Raw genomic sequence first — 23,922 nt, forward strand, 5'->3', positions numbered from 1 at the left:
CAACAAAAGAAAATGAAAACCAGCCTAATATGTTGAATTTGACATTTCAGAGGTGAAAGGAAGCCGAAGATAGACTTGTTTAGGACATGTGTTGCTGCTATTCCTCGCATCCTGCCTGATGGGATGTCTAAACCTGAGCTAATCGACTTGCTCTCTCGGTAAGTCACACATCTTTTTGCAGAAAAAGCTCAGAAATTTTAATTTACCTTATCTGGGGGTTTATTACCAGGAGCTATCAAATGTTAAATAAATAAAGAGTCATACAGTTTGTCCGAAGGGTTGCTTTAAAAATGTCTGGAGACTAAAAAAATAAAAATCCTTTTGTACTGTAGTCTTTTGGCTACAGAATATGTTGCAGGTTTCCATTGGCAGTAGAGTTTGTAAATCAGGGAACTTATTCATATTTCTTCATAAAAGATATCAAACTTATGGTACTGGTGTTATTGCCCTTCAGCCAGGGTAAATGTTAAACTGATTGAATGGTCTGACCAAATTAACTTTTGGATTTTCTTTATTTTGTTTTTCAGGTTAACAATCCACATGGATGATGAGCTTCGCCTCATAGCCCAGAACTCCCTCCAAAGTCTGCTGGTGGATTTTAATGACTGGCGTGACGATGTTCTGTTTGGATTTACTAATTTCCTCCTGCGTGAAGTCCAAGACACCCATCAGGGATTGTTGGATATGTCCCTCAAATTATTGCTGCAGCTTCTCACACAGTGGAGGATAACACTGGCTTCTCCAGGAAAGAGCCATGACCTATCAAAGCTTCACGCTGCTGAGGTGATTTGTAGTTTCTTCAATGATCAAAGGGGTTATCTTCGTTAACTAAAGCTGATGCTTGACTATGCTCCTGTTCTGGATACTTTGAAAAAAAAATTTTCATGAAACGAAGTAGTTCACTTTGTTTTATTTGTTACAGCCTCTTAATTCTTGCCCGGGTCATAAAACACCAGCAGAAAGAGGTCCTCACTCTACTGTGCTGCATGCTGTGGAGGGACTGGCACTCGTACTGCTCTGCTCCTGCCAGCTTAGCACCCGCAGAGTCGCCATCGCAATACTTAAAGAGATACGAAGTCTCTACATGACCATCGGACAGTCCGAGGTAATTCCAAGACAAATCCAAACTGCACAAGAAAAGGATAAAATGTAGTAATGTTAAATTCCTTATCTTGAGATTCTGGTTTTATGTTTTGCAAACTGCAGGATGATGAAAAGCCAATGATAGAGATCATGGATCAGCTCAGCCCTGTTATCATGGAGAATTTTATCAACGTAGCTGTCTCTGATACAGTAAGTTCTTTCTGCAACTCAACTTTAGCGCCGTTGAACAAGGAGACTATTTTGTTTTGATTTGTTTTTGCTTAGCCAATCCTGGTCTATGAATTATACAAACACTTTGATAATCTATCTGCATCGACCAGTAATTTTTCAAGCCACTATTGTCTGTCAGTCTCCTTGTTTACCCGGTATATACTTGTTTCACTTGTTCACCCCTGACCTTTGCCCCTGCCGTGTCACTGGTTTGTTGCAGGCAACACTGCCAGTTGGCCACCACGTGGACCTACAGGGCCTGGTGGAGTGGAATGCCTCGCTTGTCAACAGCCAGTATGACATCATGAGTCCCTCGCACGTGTGGCTCCTTGCCCAGTCTGTGAAGGACCCCTGGGTGCTGTGTGTGTACAGCCTCCTTCGGCAGGACAAACTTCCAAAGCACTGCCCCACAGCTCTTAGCTATGCCTGGCCCTATGCCTTCACTCGACTGCAGATGCTCATGCCCCTGGTTGACCCAAAGTGAGTGTCCTCAATTTTAGCTTTAAATTCAAAAAGTTTTTTTTTTCCTTTTGCTATATTCCTAGCATTGTCCTGTAAAACACACAACTGGTATAATTTCTCACTGATTTTGATTTATCAATTTAAAAAATCAACAGCAGTCCAATGAATGCAAAGAAGACTGTCCCCTCTGGAAGTGGGGACAACTATGTAACCTTATGGAGAAACTACCTGATTCTTTGCTTTGGCGTGGCCAAGCCCAGTATCATGAGCCCCGGCCATCTGAGAGCATCGACACCTGAGATCATGACTTCCACGCCTGACAGCTCTGTCAGCCACGATAACAAGGTAGCTGTTGCTTCATCGTTATGCCTTAATAATTCCCTCAGTTCAGGGATCAGGTGTCAACACTGAGCTTGTTGACATTCACACTGAGTGCATTGAATTACACTGCTGGGGTAAAACAGGAAGCTGGTGCATTATTAACTCTGTGTTTATTTGAGTTTAGCCTCGGCTAATTAGTGCTGCTCAAGCTGCATGTGAGATTTTAATTGTGTTACCTAACAATGGCTGTTTTGATGTTTCAGGTTATTGGAAGTCCATCTGTGGCTTGGCTCCTAAAGCAGCTGGTCCCACTGATGAGAACAGAGAGCCTTGACCTGACAGAGTCATTAGTTCTGGGCTTTGGTCAGACAAATCTATTAGTATTCAGGTAAATCAAGAATCTGTGTCTTTTATTATATTTTCTTACAAATTGTACTTGGACATTTAAAATGTCAAGGCATAAACATATTTAAAATCTTATGATTGAATCTCAGATTTCATGAAGAGTTCTTGTCAGAAGTAACATTAAATGACTGTGATACCCTCGTTTTTAAGTTATCTCTGATATAATATTGATACAAAGATCAAGTGGTCTATTTCACATTTGAACTTGTTTTAGCATTAAATGTTTAGTGTGGCAAATGCAGTGACGGTGAGCATTGATTAAACAGAGTTGTTTTGCCCTTGGGCCTTCTGACCGCTTTGACTGCTGCTGGTGCGGCAGCAGTTCTATTGTGTCCCAGGATGGCTGTGGGTACAATAGGCCTTACCTCCAGAGTGTGAATGGATGAATGGAGTCAGAAGATTAAACGCAAAAACATCACAATCCCATATGTTGCTGGAGTCTCTGAAAAATCCTGGTTCATTTCAAAGCTAACAAGACCCTAAGACAGAGACTGGTGCATCCATAGGACAAAACCCCCAAACCTAAGATGAGCCAGTGCTGTTTGCAGTTCAGTGCAGTGAGGAATGCTCTATTCTTTAATTGGAGAAACCAAACATCCTCTCCACAGACACATGACTTAATACAGCCTACCTCCTCCGGACAAGACTCTGCTGTCCAGCTGCACCTTAAGGACAAAGGACACCTGTCTGAGGACCAGAATGTTCAAATTTTTGGACAAAGAAGACAGGTGGTTTGAAAGGGGTGTAAAGGAAGCCATTTACGTTAAGAGAGAAAAACCAGCCTTAAACAGAGGGTTTGGTTTCAGCTCTCAAAAACCTACAATACAGTGAAAGAGATGATTCCTTCCCGCTTTCATCTCAAGCCTCATCGCCATGCAGGTAGTCAAAACATCGCTCCTGTAAGCCAGGCCAACAGTGAGCTTAATGACTCCCCATTACAAAGGGGTGGACCTGTTTTCAGTTCAGTTTGCATGTTTTCTAGGTGATAACAAGGCTTTTGATAGGAAATTCTAAAAAGCCTGGAGCTCAGATCTACTCCAGACATTTTGAATTGAGAAAGTTTGGGTGAATTTAGTGTTAAGCCCTTTGGGGTCCTCAGACTTAATAGATCATACTTGATAATTGTATAGCACCTTTTCAGGGCAATGAGTTCTATAGGACTTTGTACTACATTCAGTCATTCACATACAGCTGGTGGTAAGCTACACTGTTGCCACAGCTGCCCGGGGCACAATGATAGAAGTTTGCCTGCCACATACAGACCACCAAAACCCAGTAGGCAATGCAGTTAAATCGTTTTGCCCAAGGACTATGACAGATGGAGCTTAGGTTCAAACCAACTACTCTCCTGTTGCAGAACAAACTGTACAGTACAGGCTATCTACCATACAACAATTTTGAAATGGATAAAGCTTTATAGCAGACAAGTGCTGAAAAGTTGCACAAAAAAAAGTTTGCCATTCTCTTTAAGACATGATGATATTGCAAAGGGTTTTTTTTTTTTCATTGCCTGAAAGAACTGTATTTTCAATAGCCTCTCGCATCTGCTTGTGACCTTTTAATTAATTTTGTGATACTGAAAGCAGCTGATATATATATATATATATATAATATATATATATATATATATACATATTTTTTTTTTCTTTTCTTTTCATTGAGTAACAGAATCCTGTTTGAAACCACAGCATAGCAACACGTATCATTATGCATGCATGCATGAGTTTCCAACCTGACGGTCACAGGTCTGATCCAAAAAAAAAAAAAAAAGAGTCACTACACAATTTTTTGTTTCACATTTAATCAAAGGCCTTTAGAGCTTTTTGGAATTATTAAGTAAACTGATGAAAATGGAATAGATTCAATTATTTTAATTAAAATCTGCACTGACCTACATTTTTGTATGGATTTAAATTGGAGTCAAAACAGAGGATTAAATCTGAGTAATGCTTCATAACCATTTAAATTTGTAGTTACATTGTTTCCTAGAGCTCACATTATAAATCTGGAATCCATTTCTGAGAAAAAGAAAAATTTCGAAGATAATTGTTTGTCTTTTTCACACAGGGAGCTTGTGGAGGAGTTACATCCACTCATGAAAGAGGCACTAGAAAGAAGACCTGAGGTTTGTTGGTCATAATGTTAAGCCAGTGCGTTCATATTCCTCATTAGAGGCCTTTGTTTGAAATAATCTGCAGTGCTAATGTATTAAAGCTGTTGTGAGCCTTAAAGTTATATTCATACATGACCATTTGGCAGAACAAGAAGCGGCGTGAGCGGCGAGACTTGCTGAGACTGCAGTTGCTTCGCATCTTTGAGCTTTTGGCTGATGCTGGTGTTATCAGTGACAGGTTTGTATGGCAGCAGCTGAAACTTGTTTACCACGATGACTGTGAGAGGTCCTCAGTATCTTTTTATTCACTAATCCTGCAGCACAAATGGAGCACTGGAACGCGACACCCTTGCCCTCGGTGCTCTTTTCCTGGAATATGTAGATCTAACTCGGATGCTACTTGAAGGTGAAAATGATAAAGAGGCAGAGATCCTAAAGGACATCCGAGCACACTTTAGTGCAATGGTGGCCAATTTCATCCAGTGTGTACCAGGTATTATTACACTTACTTTCAAAATATAAGGCATAAGCACCTCTGGCCTCATTGAAACTCTTTGTCACAGCATTACCATTCAGCTCAGCCCAAAGGCACACACAACACTCTAATCTTAGCACTGCACTTGACTTGGACTCTGTTGGGAGTAAGTCCAAAAATAGTACAGCTTTAAGACACCAAGAGGCAAAAGCAGATGATGACTCATGGGTTGCCATGGATGCAGATCTCAAAGGGATTGCTAATGGATTGTTATAGCATCTTTCTGTTATACAAAACTCCTACTACAGCAGCTTTTCATGATGCATGGGTTGGTTTGCTGACTATACATCTTATTAAACAGCTGATTGTTTTGTTTTTTGTTTTTCCTGTAGTGCACCAAAGGCGATTCCTGTTTCCACAACAGAGCCTTCGGCATCACCTCTTTATCCTCTTCAGCCAGTGGGCAGGCCCCTTTAGCATCATGTTCACCCCTCTGGACCGCTACAGTGACAGAAATCATCAGATAACGAGATATCAGTATTGTGCTTTGAAGGTAAATGATATCTGAGCTTTCAACCTGATTTGTTTTAGTTCATTGACTATTTTATCTATTTAGTAAAGTTTTCTGACATTATGTTTACAAAAATGTAGGAAAATAAAATCTGTATGTTGGTTTAAGGTCAGCTAAGTCAGGATGATGAAACATGATTAAACAGTGAGCTAAGTTTGTCGGTGTTGTGTTTGTTTCTGCAGGCCATGTCTGCTGTTCTCTGCTGTGGTCCTGTCTTTGATAACGTTGGCCTTTCTCAAGACGGATATCTTTATAAGTGGCTGGATAATATACTGGCCTGCCAGGATCAGAGGGTCTGTAGCCAACACTTAACCACTGTGGTGCATTTAAAAAAAAGAGCTGACCCACCAAATAGCATGCTCTAGCCAGTCCTGAAAGGCCAGCTCTTCCTTTTGCCAACTTTCTACAGAAATCTTGCATAAAAGCTATGATGATGGCATTCTTGTTATCTGTATTACCTTTAAAAGCATGTAAAAAACACTGTTTGTTTTTCTTTTAACTTTCTTTAGTAAATGTGTTATGTAAGTTCAACAAAATTTCAACAATAGTTGTTGAAATGCATTGTAATTGATACATGTTTTTGTTACAAAACCTCAAATTATTTACGAAATACTTGAATAATTCACATTAGCCCTCATAAAATAAGTTCACCTTGTAAATGTGTCTTCTCTCTGCTTTGGGCTCAGGTCCATCAGCTAGGCTGTGAAGTTGTCATCTTGCTATTGGAGCTAAACTCGGACCAGGTTAACCTTTTCAACTGGGCCGTGGATCGCTGCTACACCGGCTCCCACAAGCTTGCCTCGGGTTGCTTTAAAGCAATTGCAACAGTTTTAGCCAGCAGGTATAAACAATTTCAAACTTTGTTATCGACTGTTTGGATTATCTGAAATATTTAGACAAACTGTGTCCACAAATTAAGTCGAGTGTCAAACCTTTACTAATATAATCCTTGTTGAATTTCAATTTTATTGCAACAGCTTTGATATGTCAAAGAAACACTAAATCAAAGATAACAGAAAGCCAAAAGATTTTTTCAAAGCATATTTATTTTTGGATCCTCTCTTTATTCTTTTAAGCAAAAACTACCCATGTGACATTGTTACACTGCTGAATCTGGTCCTCTTTGAAGGATCTAGCACCAACAGGCAACTCTATGAGATTGCAATGCAGCTTATGCAGGTGAGAAATATAACAACTACTTGTTAAGTGCTAATAGTTTGAATGTTCACATGTATGATTATTTAAACACCCATTTTTTAGAAATAGTTTAGAGGTCTAGCTTTGAAGTCCTTTCAATTACTCATTTATTTCTGTTTAACAGGTCAGACTACATATTTAACAGAACTCTAAGAGTTCTTCCAAAAGAATAATCACAAATATGAATTTGAACTTTAAAGACTTCTTGACTATTCTATTTTACAGATTCTTGAAGATAAGTTATTCATGTACTCTAAGAAGATTGCAGAGCTGAAACCAACTAACATCCTGTATGGCACCCATGGTCCATTGCCTCCTCTCTACAGTCTATCACTACCACAACTCTCTGCTCAGCTAGCTAGGATGTATCCTGAGCTCACGCTTCCCTTGTTTTCAGGTAGCTGGAGCTTTATTAATAAATGTATTATGATGATGATTATCATTGTGCATGTATTTATAAATGCACTATAGTGGCTGACAGTGCAAGCATAAAATGCATAGTAAGAAAAATAGATCTGCTGTACAAAGGATACCAAATGGGAATACAGATCTTAAATCAAATCTATTAGCTATCCTGAACAAGTGTAATATAAAGATTATTAAGCAGTTGATGATACAAAGGTATGGTAAGTTACACAGGTGGGGAGCTGAACAGCTAAGATCTTTACTTGCTAAATTTAAAGGGCAGTTAGAAGATGGATCTGAGAGAACCGGAGGGTTTATTGTATTGATGTCAATCATTCAGAAATTTGATATAGCAGGACGGAGAAGATGAGGGAAGAGGGGTTGTTTTCATCTATATTGCAATGGGAACTTATCTTAATTAATATCACAACTTATTTCAAAGAGGAAGAAAATATGTGGTGAAAAAAGGGCCAAATTTAGATGGTTGAGCTTCACCAATGAATGCATTTTTTTAATTTTAAGTAATAATTATAATGAGAACGCGCCGAAAGTAATACGAATTGAATCAATTCTAAATATGTTGCTGATAACAGCAGAAAATTACCCTCCCTTCAAGATGTTGGCGTGACACTGTTGCCAGGTCTAGAAGGATGAGAGTTATATGGCGAGGTTGGTGAAGCTCTAAAGTAGGACTTTATCTCTGCTCTGACGTGTTCATAGACATGTTGGACAAATAGGCTGAAATCTGAGTCACAAATATTTTTCTTCAAAAATCTTTGAGGAAAAACAAGACTCCTTTACTGTTTACATGAACACTTTGATTGATGAGATATGTGATGAAACTGAGAATATCTTATCTCCAAATGTCCAAGTGCAAATACTGCAGTTTCCATTGATGTAATGCTGATGTTTTTACTGGCGTTCTTTTTATTCCAGAGGTCAGCCAGAGGTTTCCAACCACTCATTCAAATGGGAGGCAGATCATGCTAACCTACCTCCTTCCCTGGCTCGGTAACATTGAACTGGTGGATAATGGTTTGCTGCTTCCCGTCTTAACACCAACAATCCCCATCTATGAGTCCTCCTGTGAGCTGGCCAGCACAGATTCCTCTCTACCGCTAAAAGGGACTGGCTGGGGATCTCTGCAAGCCACATCAATGGTTCTCAATAACCTAATGTTCATGACAGCCAAGGTACATATTGCTGCAATGTTTAATATCAAGCTATATCTATGAAGTTAATAAAATTGTATATATTTTTTTGTTTGTTTTTTTTATCCTAGTATGGAGATGATCTACCTGGACCAGAGATGGAAAATGTCTGGAATGCTTTAGTCAGCAATGAGAAATGGAGCAACAATCTGAGAACCACCCTGCAGTTCATTATCAGCCTGTGTGGTGTCAGCAGTGACACCCCCCTTCTCCCATACGTAAGATCTTCAGGTCTGCTGGAAAATATCAGAATCCTCTCTTTCTTTACAATTCCCCTGAATGGTCTCTTCTTTATGTGTCCAGATCAAGAAGGTGGTCATCTATCTTTGCCGAAACAAGACAATGCAAACCATGGAGGAGTTATTATTTGAGTTACAGCAAACAGATCCTGTCAACCCTGTGGTACAACACTGTGACAGCCCTCCTTTCTATCGCCTCACTGCCACAAGCAAAACCTCTGCTGTGGCTTCAGGTCATTTTCTTTATTATTCTATCTGTAAACCACTCCACAAAATGTAAAAAAGAAAAAAAATACATTTTCTATCCTTTTTAAATGTATTATTTAACTCTGAGCAGTGCTTGTAAAACTGGGTTTTAATCATTTCATTTATTATTTTAGTAAATTTTATCACATAAATATTATTCTCAGCCACATATTAATTACATTATATAAGTTTATTACACACAGATATTTTCATTGGGACTGGTTACGCTAAAAAAACGCACAACACAAGCCAAGTACCAATTTCCCTATTTATATTTTTCTTGGTCTTTCGCATCGAGAGAAGTTGGTTCATAGATATTTTATCTTAAGGTGAATGTGGTAATAAAGCCAAAGAAAAAAGTTTAAACTGAAGCAAAAGTTTAATGAATATCTTGGACCTCCCAGAAAGTGTATTTATCAACTGATAGTTTTGTTGATTGAATGTTAATTTACTGATTTTTTTAACTCATAAACTGAAATATCATTTAACTGACCTAGACTAAATATGTTGTTGATTGGGATCCTGTTGGACTGATTCATAGAGAAAAATGAGTTGAACAGTTATGTTGTGTTAAATGTTTTTTTGTTTTTTGTTTTCCAGAGGAGATTTTCAAGATACGAAAAAAATAGGGGGCTGCTAATATTGTCAAAAAATATAAAATATATATATCTTCATTAAGTCTAAACCAGCTAGAACTTCTCATACGTACTGAAAAATCCCATCACATTTTTAAATGGCTCAGCTTAGCTGTTTTATTGCCAGTCATTATGAATTGTTTGCTTTGGACAAATTCCCAGTGTTTTTTGAGCATGTTATAAAAAATAAAAAATGTCCACTTATATTTCTTACCTCAGGGACCACATCAAGCAGCAACACCATTGTAGCTGGCCAGGAAAACTTTCCTGAGACAGATGATATAAAGTCCATAAAAGAGAGTGAAGAGAGGTGAAATTTCTATTGATTTCCTAAATCATTTGATAAGAGACAATAAAATCATTGACAAGACTTAAGTTGATTATACATATGCTTTTTTTTTGGTGTCAGGCTTGGTCACAAAATGAGAGCGCACAACCGACTGGAGTCACGTTACAGTAACAGTTCAGGAGGATCTTATGATGAAGAGAAAAGTAAGTGTTACAAGTGATTGAGTGAATCTGGCAAGAAAGAACTCTCTATTATGCAACTGAGAATGAATAAGCAGTTTGCAGAGGCCTTGGGGTTTTTAAAGGGTGGCTTTATGCAATTGAATACAAGGAGCAAAGCCAAGGGCCTCTGCATCACTATAACTGGCCCCTGCAACACTAAAACTAAAAACTTATAGAAAAAAAAAAAAAGTAAATTCTTACAGTTTATGGTAACATTCGGATGATCAGGATGTTTTGTGACTTACACTCAAATGCTGCTCATTTTTAACATGTGGTGGATGCTGAAATAATATCCTGTGACTACTCAGGTGAACCTCTGCCACCTTATGTGGATTGGCTGACATTTGTTATTGAAACAAATAAGCCCCACCCTCTGCCAATGCCACTCAATGGAGGATGCTGGGCACCACTGGTGGACTATTTACCAGAAACCGTCACTCCCAGAGGACCATTGCACAGGTAAATGAATTTATCTTTCTCTCTTCAACAGTCTGCACAGTTTTTTATACTGTAGAATAAGTTTCCACATATCTGAATATGTTTAAATTTATATTGTGTATATTTTGTGTTTACTTAAGGTGTAATGTCGCAGTCATCTTCATGACAGAGCTGGTTGTTGACCACGGTGTGCGAGAGGACTGGAACTTGCACCTGCCTTTAATCCTCCATGCTCTGTTTTTGGGTAAATTATATGGAATTGTATTGTAAACACGTTAAATTCAGATTTTTCAAATTTGATCACACCACAACCACAAACTTTATTTTATTTTTCTTTAAATTGATAGTGCTAACATGAGATATTAGTTCTTTTTCAAAGGGAAAATAAAATTATATATTTTTGGTATGGTTTTGCTCAAAAAATAATCTGTAAGAAGCATTTGTTTGTAATACCGCCTCTATTTACACTTTTTTTTTCAAAAATATCTTAAGCTGACTCAGAATGGGTGAATAGTTTCTGTGAACATCTAAGATATGTCCTATATTGTCAGTTGGACTTTTGATGTTAACTTTGACTCTTTGTCATTGTACCTCAAAAATCCATCCATCCATTTTCCATCAAACTTTATCCTAGCTGGGGACACAAGGGGTGCTGGTGCCTATCTCCAGCTGTCTACGGGCAAGAGGCGGGGTACACTCTGGACAGGTCGTCAGTCCTTTGCAGGGCAACACAGAGACAAACAACCTTTCACAATCACACCTATGGAGAATTAAGAAAAGCCAATGAACCTAACAGTCATGTTCTTGAACTGTTGGAGGAAGCCAGAGTACCCAGAGAGAACCCACACATGAACAGGGAGAACATGCAAACTCCAAGCTGAAAGACCCCAAGCCAGGAATTGCACCCCGGAATCTTCTTACTGCAAAGCAGCAGTGCTACCCACTGCGCCACTGAGCAGCCCTACCTCAAGCATACTTTAATTTAAACCATTTCACTGTAGCTCAGGTAGTATCTTTAGGGTTGTTTTCCTGCTAGAAGAAAGACTTTTGCTCAGTGATCGTCCCGTATTTAGTTCTATTCAATATTGGATCAACTGTGATCAGCGTCACTGTCCTTGGTATCCCTGTTCAATAATGCAGCGATAATCAAGTTTCCCCTTCATGGTGCTTTTGGGTCAGGGAGATGCGTAGTGGTATTTTTCTGCCACATAAGATTTTTATGTTTTGGCAAAAAACTTTTCCACATGTTGTCTAAATTGTAGGACAATTGACCTGATTTTAAAACATTTGCAAGACACTGCAAACCAACACAACTGATCTTAGTATTTACTTTCCAGGCCTGGATCACTATCGCCCAGAGGTTTTTGAGCACAGCAAACGTCTCCTCCTTCACCTCCTCATCACATTGTTTGGTAACAACGACAACTTTCAGGCTGTTGCATCAGTTTTACTGCAGACACGGGAAGTTAATGTCATCAAGACCCTCACTTGCAAATCCAGCCTTCAGATGGAATATTCACCTGCAGGTAGAAATGTCTGTCTGGTAACACTATTCACCTTTAGTCAACTTTCTTAACTATGAGCAAGTTCAAACTCTACTGGAAGGCAGAAGTCGGACTTTTTATAAACATGGACATCAGGAGGGGATGGCTTGCATTCTTTGAAGACAATAGATAAGTTTCTTATCTTAGGGGGAAAACTATTTGGACACAGTGCCAAAAACAATACAGAGTGCATAGGACATCAAAGGTCTTGATTAAAGCATTCCATGTGGCTATTTATATCCACTTGCTGAAATGTGAGTCATCTGCTTGGACTTTAGTTGGTTCAATGACCGCTAATAGTTTGTTTTCAAAATGTCTAGACATTGAGAACTCATATTCTGTGCTTTGCAAACTTACTGGGAATTTTGTTCTCCATAATTGTTTGCAAAAAATATGCATCTTTAAAAAAAAACCTGTGCATTTAGATAACTGTAGGTAATTAAATGTGAGTGAACAAGACTTATTAGTAATATGTACCAAATATGGCTGAATGTAGCCTTGCTGATCAGTGTTATCTGTTCTCTAATATTCAATCAATGAATAAAAGATTGTTTAAACTGAAAAAAAATGTATTTATATGAGTTTATCCTCTGTTTTTTTTTAGGTGGCTGTGATTTCCTGCGGGAGTGTCAGGCATCTCCGGTGCCGGACTCTGGTCTGAGCTCTTCCTCCACCTCCTCCAGCTTGAGTCTGGGAAGCAGCAGCAGCAGCAACCTGCCAGAGATCACACAAGACATGGAGGAGTTTGTCAGCTCCTGCAAAATGAATGAGAAAAGCAATAAGCTAATAGAGTTTTTAATAACAAGGTAACTAGCATGATATATTATTCCTCTTTGTATTGAAGTAACTGAAATGTATTACAGGCAAAGTGCTGCTGTACAGCCTACAGTAGAATCAGCCTCATTATGTTTCTAGATCTAGGGCTCCATCTAGTGGTGGGGATTATTTAGTGCACTTTTTGTATGTGTAAAACGTTTCCTTTATGCAAGTCTTATATTCATAAGAACTTTTCAAGAAAGTACTTTAAAGAGACATTTTATGCAAAAGTTTTTTTTTTAGTTAAGTGCTTTTAGTTAGTGTTGACCTTCAAATACAAAGATGTTAATGTATACAGAAGATATTTTCTTGTTATATAAAACATCTTTAAAAGTTTTTTCTTCATTTAGGGTTGCCTAAAATCTTTCACAAAAAATGACACTGCATTGTCTATAAAAAATATATATATATTTAAGAAAAAGCACCGATTTGGTACACCAGGAGAACAGGTTAATTCTAAATGACGCTCTTAAAATTTTGGCTGACATCTCATTCACGTTCAAATGATATTCTGGGACACAACTTGATGTTCCTCTTTTACCTAACAGATTTTTTGCTCTTATTTTAAGGATCAAAATCATCCAGTGACTTTTAATCAAAACATAGCTCAGAAAAAACATCTTTTAAACTTTGCTTGACACAGCAAGCTCTTTAAAGATTAAACACCTAAAGAGTAGAAAACAGCTGACCCCCAAATTTTTGGAAAATTGAATAAATTTCTATGGGTTGGTAGGAAGACCCTGTTTTATGTCACAGATTTGTACTCCTTTCAGATCCCTTTTCTACAGAAAATAATAAGTTTGTTGATTCTCTCTGTATTTAACTAATCGCCTTGGGGAGTAGTGGGCTACCATTGTGCAGCACCTGTGGAGCTCGTGGGGTTCAGGGTTTTGCTCAGGAACCCAGAGTGCAGGCTGTGTTGATCCAATTGAGTACTTGGAACCTTCTCAGAGCACAAGTGCTCAGTTCTAACCACTAGGCCAACACTCCCTAGTAGTTGAACTAGTAAAGATTAAAAACAAGTTGTTGGTTTTTTTCTGTGTAATTAAAGAAAACACACTTCTTGTCAAAGTCGAAACACCGCTGTTTTATAAAAAATGTTTTTTAAAAACTTTCAGCAGGTCCACCATAAAAAGGGATTAATTTTGCCTCTTTTTAATAAAAAATGTTTTGTATTTTAAAGACCATATGGACCACTGTGGTGTCATGAAGACATTTCCCCAAAGAGCCAAATTTCTAAAAGCACTGGACAACTGACAAACTTCTTGAGGCATGTGATTTCTGTTTTTAAGGAGCACAAGTCAGGTAATTGAGTCTTAACCATTTTCCATGTGTGTGTATAGATCTGACTTGGCAGCTGATTTACTCTTACTGTTCTCTGTCCTGGTTTTAGATAACTTTTTGGAGCAGCAGCTTAGTGAGGTGGCCCTGCAGACGGCTCTGTGTAGTTCATCCCGGCACTACGCCAGTCGGTCCTTTCAGGTTTTTAGAGCCCTTCGTCAACCCATTTCTGCTAACGCCGTTTCAGACCTGCTTTCGAGGCTGGTGGAAGTCATTGGTGAACACGGAGAAGAAGTCCAAGTAAGCATGTGCACTTGTAGTATTTTGTAAATGATTTGATTAAAACTTTGAAAAAGGCTATAAAAGATTCAGGAGGGTAGAAATGTGTGTTTGGAAAAGTCTTGAACTGTTAAAGAGGTTTGTCTTTAGAATTGATTTCTGTCTGTTTCTCTCAGGGATACGTAATGGAGGTATTACTCACTCTGGAATCTGTTGTGGACAACTTGGCCGATTGCCTGAAAAACAATGATCTCATGGCTTTCTTCACAAGGTTTGTGTCTCCTCCTTAAAGAATTATGTTTCAAATTGTGTTGTGTTAAATAATCAGTGGGTTTAATGTATTGTTTTGATTTTAAGTAGTGTTTATTGAATTACAGAGAATCCTCTCCAGATTTCCTCACAAGTTTTAAACAGAGGTTGAACAGAAAGAGCACAGGGCAGCTTGGCCCCCGGAGAGACGAACAGAGCAGGCATCAGAGGAGCTCTTCTGTCCCAAAAAAGTTTGGAGAAGCCGACAGAAGTTCTGATCTTCCTCGCAGTGCCACTCTGGACCGCATCCAAGCCTGTGAACAACAAGTTCAGTTAGCCAGGATGCGCCGCTCCTCTTCATCCAAAGACAACAAAAATGACCCAATGAGCATAAACCACCCCAGCAACTTGCTGGCCACCATCTTCTGGGTTGCAGTGTCGTTGATGGAGTCAGACTTTGAGTTTGAGTACCAGATGTCTCTGAGGCTGCTGAATAAGCTGCTGGCCAACATGTCGCTGGACAAGCAGGAATACCGGGAGAAGCTGGAGAATCTCCAGAGCCAGTTGAATTGGAGCAGCTTCACTGGGCTACAGCAGCTTCTGTTAAAGGGCTTCACGTCTACATCCACCACTGACATCACGCTTCAACTCTTCTGTCAACTCACACCTGTGTCCAGGGTTCCTGTAGTAGATACATCACAAGCCATAGGTAAAATCAGTGGAGAACTTTGTGATTTTGAAAACCCAACTATTATTCTAAACGAGTCCATGAAAAACCTTTCTTTTTTGTTTTGCCTGTTAGGTTTTCCCTTGAACGTTCTCTGCTTGCTCCCACATCTGGTGCAGAACTTTGATGCACCATCACCTTTTTGTCAGGACGTTGCTGAGAAGATAGCTCAGGTTTGGTTTTATTCATTTTTCTACTTCCATTTATAGAAGACGTTTACATCCACTCAACATCTACATGGTTTTTATATGTATTTCAGCACTTAAATATACATTTGATCTGTTTTTATTTAGGGATGATTACACAACAAACAACTGAAAGCAGTACGACAAAAACACTTGGTTATAACTATTTGAATTTACTATAAATCCACACAGGGTGGAAATTATGCATACAGGCTAAAATATGAATATACCCATTAACTGCTATTTAGTTTGATTATTTGGTCATTTGATTTCCTGACACAGACTTAGCTTTAAAACATAGTACAATAATTTTAATAGGGTCGAAGCTTAGTCTATTCAGAAGTATAGCCATCTTAATTCTTTCCAAAACAAGTTAGGAAATATTTTTTTGAACGTTGTTTTTCAAGAACACCCAGTAGTTTCCAAACATTATCTAGCTCTTATTTCAAAGTGAAGTTGAAGAACAAGAACATATTTAAACATATCAAACTCTTTTTCAGATAGACAATAGCCTAATACTGTATTTTCAGTTTCCAGCTTATAATTGCCTTAAGCTATGGGTTGTTTCAAAACCTCTTAGGCCATTTCCTGACATTGGAGAAAACACTTTGGTTAAGGTGAGGGAAGCTAGGTCACATTTTGGTTTCTAAACATGACAGTCAGTCTAAAACTGACTTTATGGTAGAAAAAATTCGGACTAACAAGACGGCTTTTATCACACCTCACTGTAATATATAAACAATGCTGGATACATGCTGGAAATGAACCAATTCTGATAAGAAGGTTGGTCACAATCTATATATAATAAGACTGCTTTTCTTTGACATATATTCAGTTATAGATAGACTTAATTAATACATGTAGGCCTGTATGTTTTTTTTTTTAATTCTGTTTGGAAATTTATCAAAGGATTGATAGTTGAGCACCTTCCTTAAACTTGTATTTCATGATCATTCTCCAATTAACATAAACAGCACTGAATGCATCATTAAATGTATAAAACAGTACATTTTAACATTAATTGAGCTGTCCTGCTTTGTTTTCTGAAGTTGTGCCTAGAGGAGAAGAATGCCAAGTTATCCAACCTTGCTCATGTCATGACTCTGTATAAAACCCACTCCTACACACGAGACTGCTTCTCTTGGGTCAACGTGGTGTGTCGGTATCTCCATGAGGCTTTCTCAGACATCACTCTGAACCTGGTCACTTACATGGCAGAGGTCTGTGCAGCTGGCCTACCTTTCCATCAACCACTATCACCTAACTTCACTGCTCTGTTAGCTGAATGTTTTATTTGTGTTACAGCTGTTGGAAAAGGGACTACCCTGCATGCAGCAGACACTGTTACAGATAATCTACAGCCTTCTGAGTCACATGGAGCTGAGTGGAATTCAAGCCAAACCCTTCAACATAGAGGTCCTCAAGACAATTGAAAAGTTTGTGCAGGTAAATGGCAGAATTATGGAGCTCGTTGAAATTTTCTAGGAATGTAAGTGTTAACCCAATGGGGCCACTGATCTCTATTTATTCAAATGGATTGCTGATAGGCCTAAAAAAACTGAGGTCACCCACCACCATCTTGGTACTCCCCACTTTTACAGAGTTGTGCCATAAAAAATGCAATTGCAATGTAATTAAATTACTGTGACATTGTGATCAATACATTTATATTATATGTACATAATTAATGTAGCAATTTGGCACCTCATCAGATAGTGTGTGTGGGAGGGGGCTTGTTGCAGTATCAATATGCTCCATTAACGCACTAATAATGTTGTGATGGATTTATATAATATGTTATATTGCATGATTTACAGACTTCATGGACTTCATACTAAATATGCAATGTGATGTGACAATTTTACATTAATCTTCTGATTTCTGATACTATGAAACAGCAAGTGTGTGTCAAAGTGATGACTTTATCTTTATTTTAAAAGTCTTAAGCCACCCCCTCGAAAATGAGAACACCATTGTCTAACTAGAGAATATCAAAATGGCGGCTGGTGACCCAGTGAGTACATAGAGATCAGTGAACGGGGCCCAGTGCCTAACCTTCACATTTTGTCACAATTCAATCATAACATTCTTCACCATTTTCCCATCAACCCTGACAAACTTTCCTGTCCCTGCTAGAGAAGAGCATCCCCACATCATAATATTAACACCACCATATTTCACTGTGTAAACGTTTGCTTAGATTGGTTGACTTCATACATTCCCTTTCATTTGCAAAAAGAATTACAAAAAAAAATCAGAATTTTCCTTCCATCAATCATGTGCTGCAGTGTTTTCCATCAGAACAAAAATCATAACAGAATACATAGATATGTTAGGTCGTAAAGTAAAATCTGAAGAGGTTTTGGGAGAGTAAACTATTTTTTTGCAAGAGGCTGTATAAAGAGGAAAGACTGAGAGGATCTGGGCTCTCCGTTCCTCCTGTAAGTGCTCATAAAAAAAGGGGAGAAAAAAGCTGCCTGTGTGTCAGAGTAGTAAATTTGTAGACACACCCAGACTATAAACAGGCTGTTTCTGGCCAGGCCTCTGTTTATTCTCATGCTGTATCTCATTTCAAGCTAACACTTCTGGTTTTTAAATAGAAAGGCATAAAACACAAAAAACAAGACCTTTGATGATATTTTTATTCATGTTTGGAAGGTAAAATATCACATACTTGTGTGTTTTTTCTATAGACGGCCCATTGGAGGGAGGCGTTGAATATCTTGAAGCTGGTGGTTTCTCGATCGGCTAGTTTGGTGCAGCCTTCACTACAACAAAGTGACTTCTCCTATGAAGACATCAGCCGCATTTGGGATCGCTCTTCCAAAGCCTTACCCGGAAAAACACTGGATTTTCAATTTGATATCTCTGAGGTGGAGCACACTTTCTTCTCTTTCCTTTTATTAACATAATTTGAAAGTCTATTTTTAGCCTTGCTTCCCCATCCTCTCTATTCCTGCTGCTTGTTTAAGTTCTTACTTTTTTTTCTCCAAAATAAATATTTCTGACCGTTCTTTATTGCTTGATTTTATTATTCACAAATTCCCTTGAGAGCACTTAAGCTGGTAAATACAATTAGCCTAGAAGAACAGAGCTAAAGATTGATGTGCAGGGTGTGTGGGAACAGAACAGAGAGCTATTTATGTCGCTTATGAATGGCAGGAAATGATGTCATGTTTTTGCAGCAGCTTTTTTTTCTCTGTTTTGAGAACCATGTAGGTCTATTAGCTATTCACACTCTGTTTGGCTTATGGTTATAGGAATGATCAGAATAGCCATGTTCTTAGAAAATAAGGTCTTAAATGGAACAAAAAACGAGACATTTTTTGTTTAAAATGTTCCTGAAGAGTTATTTACAGTTACTCAGAATTTCTTTGAGTCCAGGCAAAGGGGATCTTTCCATGCAGCCCAAGTCTCGGAGTGTCCAAGCAGAGGATTTCTTCTTCTCCTTCATGCTTCCCTAGACTGAATATCGACTGCTTCTGTCTTTGTTTTCTTGTAGACGCCAGTGATTGGTAGGCGTTATGACGATCTCAAGCGCTCCATGGGTCATGATGTGAAGAGCACGACCACAGCTGTGACCCATAGCACTTCCTCCACCTCTTCGGGATCCAATGCCAACAACGTCCTGGTTCCAGTCAGCTGGAAAAGACCTCATTCTTCACAGGTCAGAAAGCTATCCTATTACCAGAGAGGTTACCCTAAAAATTGGTTTCAGAGATAATTTTCATATCCTTTACTCCGGTATAAAATAAGAAAAATATAAAGTTTGCATGGTAATATTATGAATAATTTGAGCAGTCTGTAGGCATTTTAAGGTGCTCAGTGATTTATTCTTGATCTAGGATTTATTTCAGTGCCAATCTGTGAAATATAAGTCAAATAAGATTCAACTGAAAGAAATGTCTGTGCTCTTCCTCTGCAGAAACGAACAAGAGAAAAGCTGGTGCATGTATTGTCCCTTTGTGGCCAGGAAGTGGGACTTACAAAAAATCCTTCGGTAAATGTAATTTATAAAAACACTTTAAAATACTTTTTTTTTTTCCTTTATGGAATCAAATGTGACATTGACAAATATCTTGGCAGGTTATTTTCTCTAGTTGTGGAGAACTGGACCTGATTGAACACCAGCCTAGCCTGGTGTCCTCTGACGAGGGAACACGCGAACTGGAAAACATGGACGACACCACCTCAGAGCAGCAGTTCAGAGTTTTCAGAGACTTCGACTTCCTGGATGTTGAGCTTGAAGATGGAGAGGTGAGTCACCATGGGAATGACTTTGAAGAACTTGTGGGCAAAGCAGACCACCATGCACATACTGTGTTAAGTTAGTCCTGTCTGCTGTAAGTAATGCAGATTCTGTTTTTTTGTTTTTTTCCTTGTTTATGCTATCTAGGAGCTGCAGGTAAGTTTACTCGTGTTGCATTATTGTTTGTTGTGCTCTGAAAAGATAAATGTTTTCCAGTATGCATAGCTTAGCTGCCACAATGATGGCAGAAATACTGTACAGATTGTTCATGCATGCTTTTGTCAATTTAAAAACCTCTTTCTGATCACTCAGTTGAATGTATTCAAAGCTAATAAAAGAAATGTTTTTCCATTTTTCTTTTTTTTTTCTTTTTTTCTTCATTTTAAAATTGTTTTTACTAAAGAATATGTTTAAGGGAAATTGGAGATTTGATTTCATAGCAAACCGTTCTGATACTTTTGATTTTTTTTTGGAACTGGTCAAGATGGCTAAATATTTTAAAGGCCTTTTGACTTAAAATACAATCTGTTTTAAATATTTAAAATGGTTTAATTTGGATGGACTGGAATACTTGCCTCTTAAGCAAAGTTCTTTTAAATATATGTGTAGGCTCATAACGGTCTGAATCCCCACTGTTGATTTTGCACTATACTTGCATGTACATGATGTGTTAAACATAAAAGTGCTGCCATCTGTATCTTAATACGTTTGAATACATGACATTTTACTCTTGCAGAGCGAGACTGTGGATAACTTTAACTGGGGTGTGCGTCGGCACTCTATGGACAGTTTGGACCAAAGTGACTTGCAGCCTCTTGAGGAGAGTCAGTTGTCCAGCAGCATGCCAAGCCTCAGCAAAATTACCCATGAAGACTCTGAAGAATCATCTGAGGAGGATTCCCTTACAGCCAGCCAGATACTTTCCCACTCTCAGATTGTACGTTTTATTAATAATATACCAATCATTTCAAATCTTAATGAACAAAGGGCTGTTTATCCTTCTGTTTGTTTCTAGTATGTATCAGAAAAAGAGACCTCAGAATAGTTAAAAAAAAATATTCAGATTTCTCTTTAAAAGCAGTAGTTTCCATGTTTCCGATGTATTGCTATTGTTTTTGCTTGTCACACTTATTCCATATCAATAAAAAAATCCATGTGAGACAAAAATAACCCAATTAGATATAAAATCCCTTAAATCTACACAGCAAAAAAAATGAAATCTATTAAATCTAAATCTAATAGTCATAGTTCTTTTTTATTAAATAAGTGCATGTTGTCTTGAATTGAGGTGATAAGTGAGACTCCTTGCCAATGGAACAAGACAAATTACATTTAAAATTAGAAAAAAACAATTGCATTGTCTTATTTCGAGTGCACATTGTCTAATTATGTTATTTTAAGAGTAAAAAAAATCTCTTTCATTTGGCAAATCCTCCTATTTACCTGCTCAACTCACAGGTAAATAGGCATTCATTTAAGACATTTTTAATTATTTGTAGATCGTTTTTGCAGTGTAATAACCAGTAGGCCCAGTGTGGGTGAAGAGGCGACCATCAAGTATGTGCTATAATTGACAGTAATTGTGTAAAATAGAAGGGTTTTTGAACTTAAATAACCTGTTAAGACAGCAGAATCTCAATCCGTCTGAAATCCTCCTTCAATTTGAACCAATTAGAGGTGACCTTGCTGGTCTGCTATGGATTCTGCAGCATTGCTCAAGTGTCGTTATTTCTTAAGTTCACCAACCAGGGCCTGATTTTTTTTACTCTTCTGGCAAGAACATGGAGATCATGGGTTTAGCTTTCAAGCCCTTGAGGATGTTAGGAATCTTAGTTAATTCATCATAATTAGAAATACTAAACATAAACAGCAGTGTCTGAGTGAATTTCCGAAGGAAAAATAATTACGTTTTTTTAATTTTCAGATCCAACCTAATCCATAAGAGACAGATGGAAACTCAAACAAATACAACCATGCAACTTTGTAACTTTTATTAAATTTATCCTTCTTTTTATCATCTCCTGATTAATTTGCTGCTTCGCCAGTTTTACATATTATTTTCTGGTAAATGGCATCTTTTTTCTCCTGATATCGCTGCACAGGATTTAAAATGCGCAATTTCAAAAGTGATAGAATATAAGGTTTTAATGTTCTGAAATACTAAATCTTTCGAATAAATGCTCACTGGAGTTTTTTAAGGCACTGAATGATAAAACAGTTTTAAATTCCCTTCATTGTTTTTTTTCTGTTTTTCAGACTGTCAGCCTTTCTCCAACCCCAGAGATCAGTAGCACGGATACTCCCTCCTCTGCTTTTGACACACCCTCAGCAAATTCAACCCCTCTGGGCTCCAAAAATCCCAGTTTCGAGGTCCAACTGTCAGAGGACTCGAAGCAGCGGGTGAATAAGGGATTCAGAGTGTCTGAAATCTTCGGAAACACTAGTTCCCATCCTAGTTCCATCCTGGAATTCTTTACTAATTTTGCTAAATAGGAGCTTTACTGTTAAATTCCTTTATGTAATGTCTTAAGCTGTAAATGTGCTTTGGGTTCAGTTTCTGTTACATACTACTGCATGTTTTTTGGGTCAGTTATTTCTACTTTTCCTGTCTTCAAAAAAGCATGAGCTGATTTAAATTAATCAAAGACTGCATGCTAAAAATATTCAACTAAAACCTAGATCAGGACATTCTACAATTTTCATGGCTGGGGGCTAGCTTGTGCTTTGGTTTATTCCTGGCAGAAATAGTTCAAGATACTAAAGGGTTAGTGAAAATAATCTTTCCTTTCCTTTTGTCTGTTTGAGGCAATGTGTATACCTTCTGCTTCTGTGTCGGTGGCTCTGAGCTACGTCTAAAAACCTCTTGGCATGTGGATGTTTAGGAAAGGTTTACACATTGCCTGTCTGGAAACACGAGCGCAGGGCCACAATGATGGCTGGGTTAAATAATTCCTTACTTTTTTCATCAATTGGCCAACATTTTGTGCACTAAATTTACAAGATTAAAGAAAACATCAAATGGAGAGACCATAGGGTCCCAGTGCAAGGTTAGTGGATTACTTTTAAGCAGGAAATTGTTTTTTTAATAAAGAATTATAACTGAGGGAATATGGATAAATGTATGCATACATTTCAATATTTATTTTCAGTTTTATTATAGCTGCTGTCAGGGTTGACAAAGGTCCTGTCCGTCTCTTTTTTTCCAGCATGAAGCTTCACAAGATGATGAAGATAGTAACGTACATGAGGACAACCTCTTTCTCTCTATGGACGAACTGCCCCCTGAATATCAATATGGGGAAAATTCAAGCATCAGTGTAGCGTTTAATGATTACAAAGAAGAGCTGGACCTGAACTGCTGCTTACCCAGGTTCACAATCACAACTTTAGTCAACCATAAATGTTCAGTTTATGTTTAAAAATGATTTAATTTGCCCTGTTTATGTTTAGTCTTCCTGAAGAGGAGAAAGACGACACGTTGGAGTTGCGTTCTTCACCTCCACCATCGCCCTTCTTCTCTGCCATCCTTGCCGCTTTTCAGCCGAAAGTGTGCGACGATGCAGAGGAAGCCTGGCGAAGTCACATCAACCAGCTTGTCTCAGACTCAGATGGCTCCTGTGCAGTTTACACTTTTCAAGTGTTTTCGTCACTGTTTCAGGTATAATGGCCTCATCATGTCTGGATCATTTAAATGTATTTTTTTTTAGACCATTTGGAACTGATCAGTGTTCCTAAGGTGAAAACAGTGCGGCTGGAACAAAAATACAACCAGGAACAACAGTAGTAGGAAATTATTAAATAAGTTAATGAAACAAGCCTCTAAATTTAGAATCAATGCAGTACAAATGGATGCGTGAAGGCATAGAGGGAAAAGGATTACCAAATAACGTGCTTAATGAGGTTGAAGTTTTATTAGGCTACTTTATGTTTAATTTTCATAAAATCAACAGTCACCGTAATTCAGAGATGGCAAAAGTACTCACTTTCCGTACTTGAGTAAAAGTACAGATACTTGTGTTAAAAAATACTCTGGTAAAAGTGGAAGTACTG

The 23,922-nt window shown here is 38.1% G+C and overlaps 1 protein-coding gene across 1 annotated transcript in view; it reads left to right on the forward strand.

The window, feature by feature from the left end:
* Positions 1–23,922, forward strand: part of LOC107092102 (protein furry homolog) — a 50,857-nt gene that overhangs the window by 21,289 nt on the left and 5,646 nt on the right. The window contains exons 17-55 of the mRNA XM_015386391.1: positions 51–158; positions 528–783; positions 923–1,105; positions 1,207–1,293; positions 1,535–1,794; positions 1,932–2,121; positions 2,361–2,485; positions 4,570–4,627; positions 4,762–4,853; positions 4,936–5,108; positions 5,483–5,643; positions 5,844–5,954; positions 6,348–6,502; positions 6,738–6,840; positions 7,084–7,255; positions 8,200–8,456; positions 8,546–8,692; positions 8,778–8,946; positions 9,814–9,904; positions 10,004–10,086; positions 10,413–10,563; positions 10,683–10,786; positions 11,880–12,068; positions 12,691–12,892; positions 14,086–14,207; positions 14,296–14,483; positions 14,639–14,733; positions 14,840–15,420; positions 15,514–15,611; positions 16,673–16,843; positions 16,929–17,069; positions 18,317–18,496; positions 19,126–19,290; positions 19,549–19,623; positions 19,710–19,880; positions 20,609–20,809; positions 22,129–22,272; positions 23,079–23,242; positions 23,323–23,530. Of these exons, the coding sequence (XP_015241877.1) occupies positions 51–158; positions 528–783; positions 923–1,105; positions 1,207–1,293; positions 1,535–1,794; positions 1,932–2,121; positions 2,361–2,485; positions 4,570–4,627; positions 4,762–4,853; positions 4,936–5,108; positions 5,483–5,643; positions 5,844–5,954; positions 6,348–6,502; positions 6,738–6,840; positions 7,084–7,255; positions 8,200–8,456; positions 8,546–8,692; positions 8,778–8,946; positions 9,814–9,904; positions 10,004–10,086; positions 10,413–10,563; positions 10,683–10,786; positions 11,880–12,068; positions 12,691–12,892; positions 14,086–14,207; positions 14,296–14,483; positions 14,639–14,733; positions 14,840–15,420; positions 15,514–15,611; positions 16,673–16,843; positions 16,929–17,069; positions 18,317–18,496; positions 19,126–19,290; positions 19,549–19,623; positions 19,710–19,880; positions 20,609–20,809; positions 22,129–22,272; positions 23,079–23,242; positions 23,323–23,530 (6,331 nt within the window). The remainder of the gene's footprint in view (positions 1–50; positions 159–527; positions 784–922; positions 1,106–1,206; positions 1,294–1,534; positions 1,795–1,931; positions 2,122–2,360; positions 2,486–4,569; positions 4,628–4,761; positions 4,854–4,935; positions 5,109–5,482; positions 5,644–5,843; positions 5,955–6,347; positions 6,503–6,737; positions 6,841–7,083; positions 7,256–8,199; positions 8,457–8,545; positions 8,693–8,777; positions 8,947–9,813; positions 9,905–10,003; positions 10,087–10,412; positions 10,564–10,682; positions 10,787–11,879; positions 12,069–12,690; positions 12,893–14,085; positions 14,208–14,295; positions 14,484–14,638; positions 14,734–14,839; positions 15,421–15,513; positions 15,612–16,672; positions 16,844–16,928; positions 17,070–18,316; positions 18,497–19,125; positions 19,291–19,548; positions 19,624–19,709; positions 19,881–20,608; positions 20,810–22,128; positions 22,273–23,078; positions 23,243–23,322; positions 23,531–23,922) is intronic.

The sequence above is a fragment of the Cyprinodon variegatus genome, unplaced genomic scaffold, assembly GCF_000732505.1.
Source record: "Cyprinodon variegatus isolate N-32 unplaced genomic scaffold, C_variegatus-1.0 Scaffold367, whole genome shotgun sequence".
Taxonomy (NCBI): domain Eukaryota; kingdom Metazoa; phylum Chordata; class Actinopteri; order Cyprinodontiformes; family Cyprinodontidae; genus Cyprinodon; species Cyprinodon variegatus.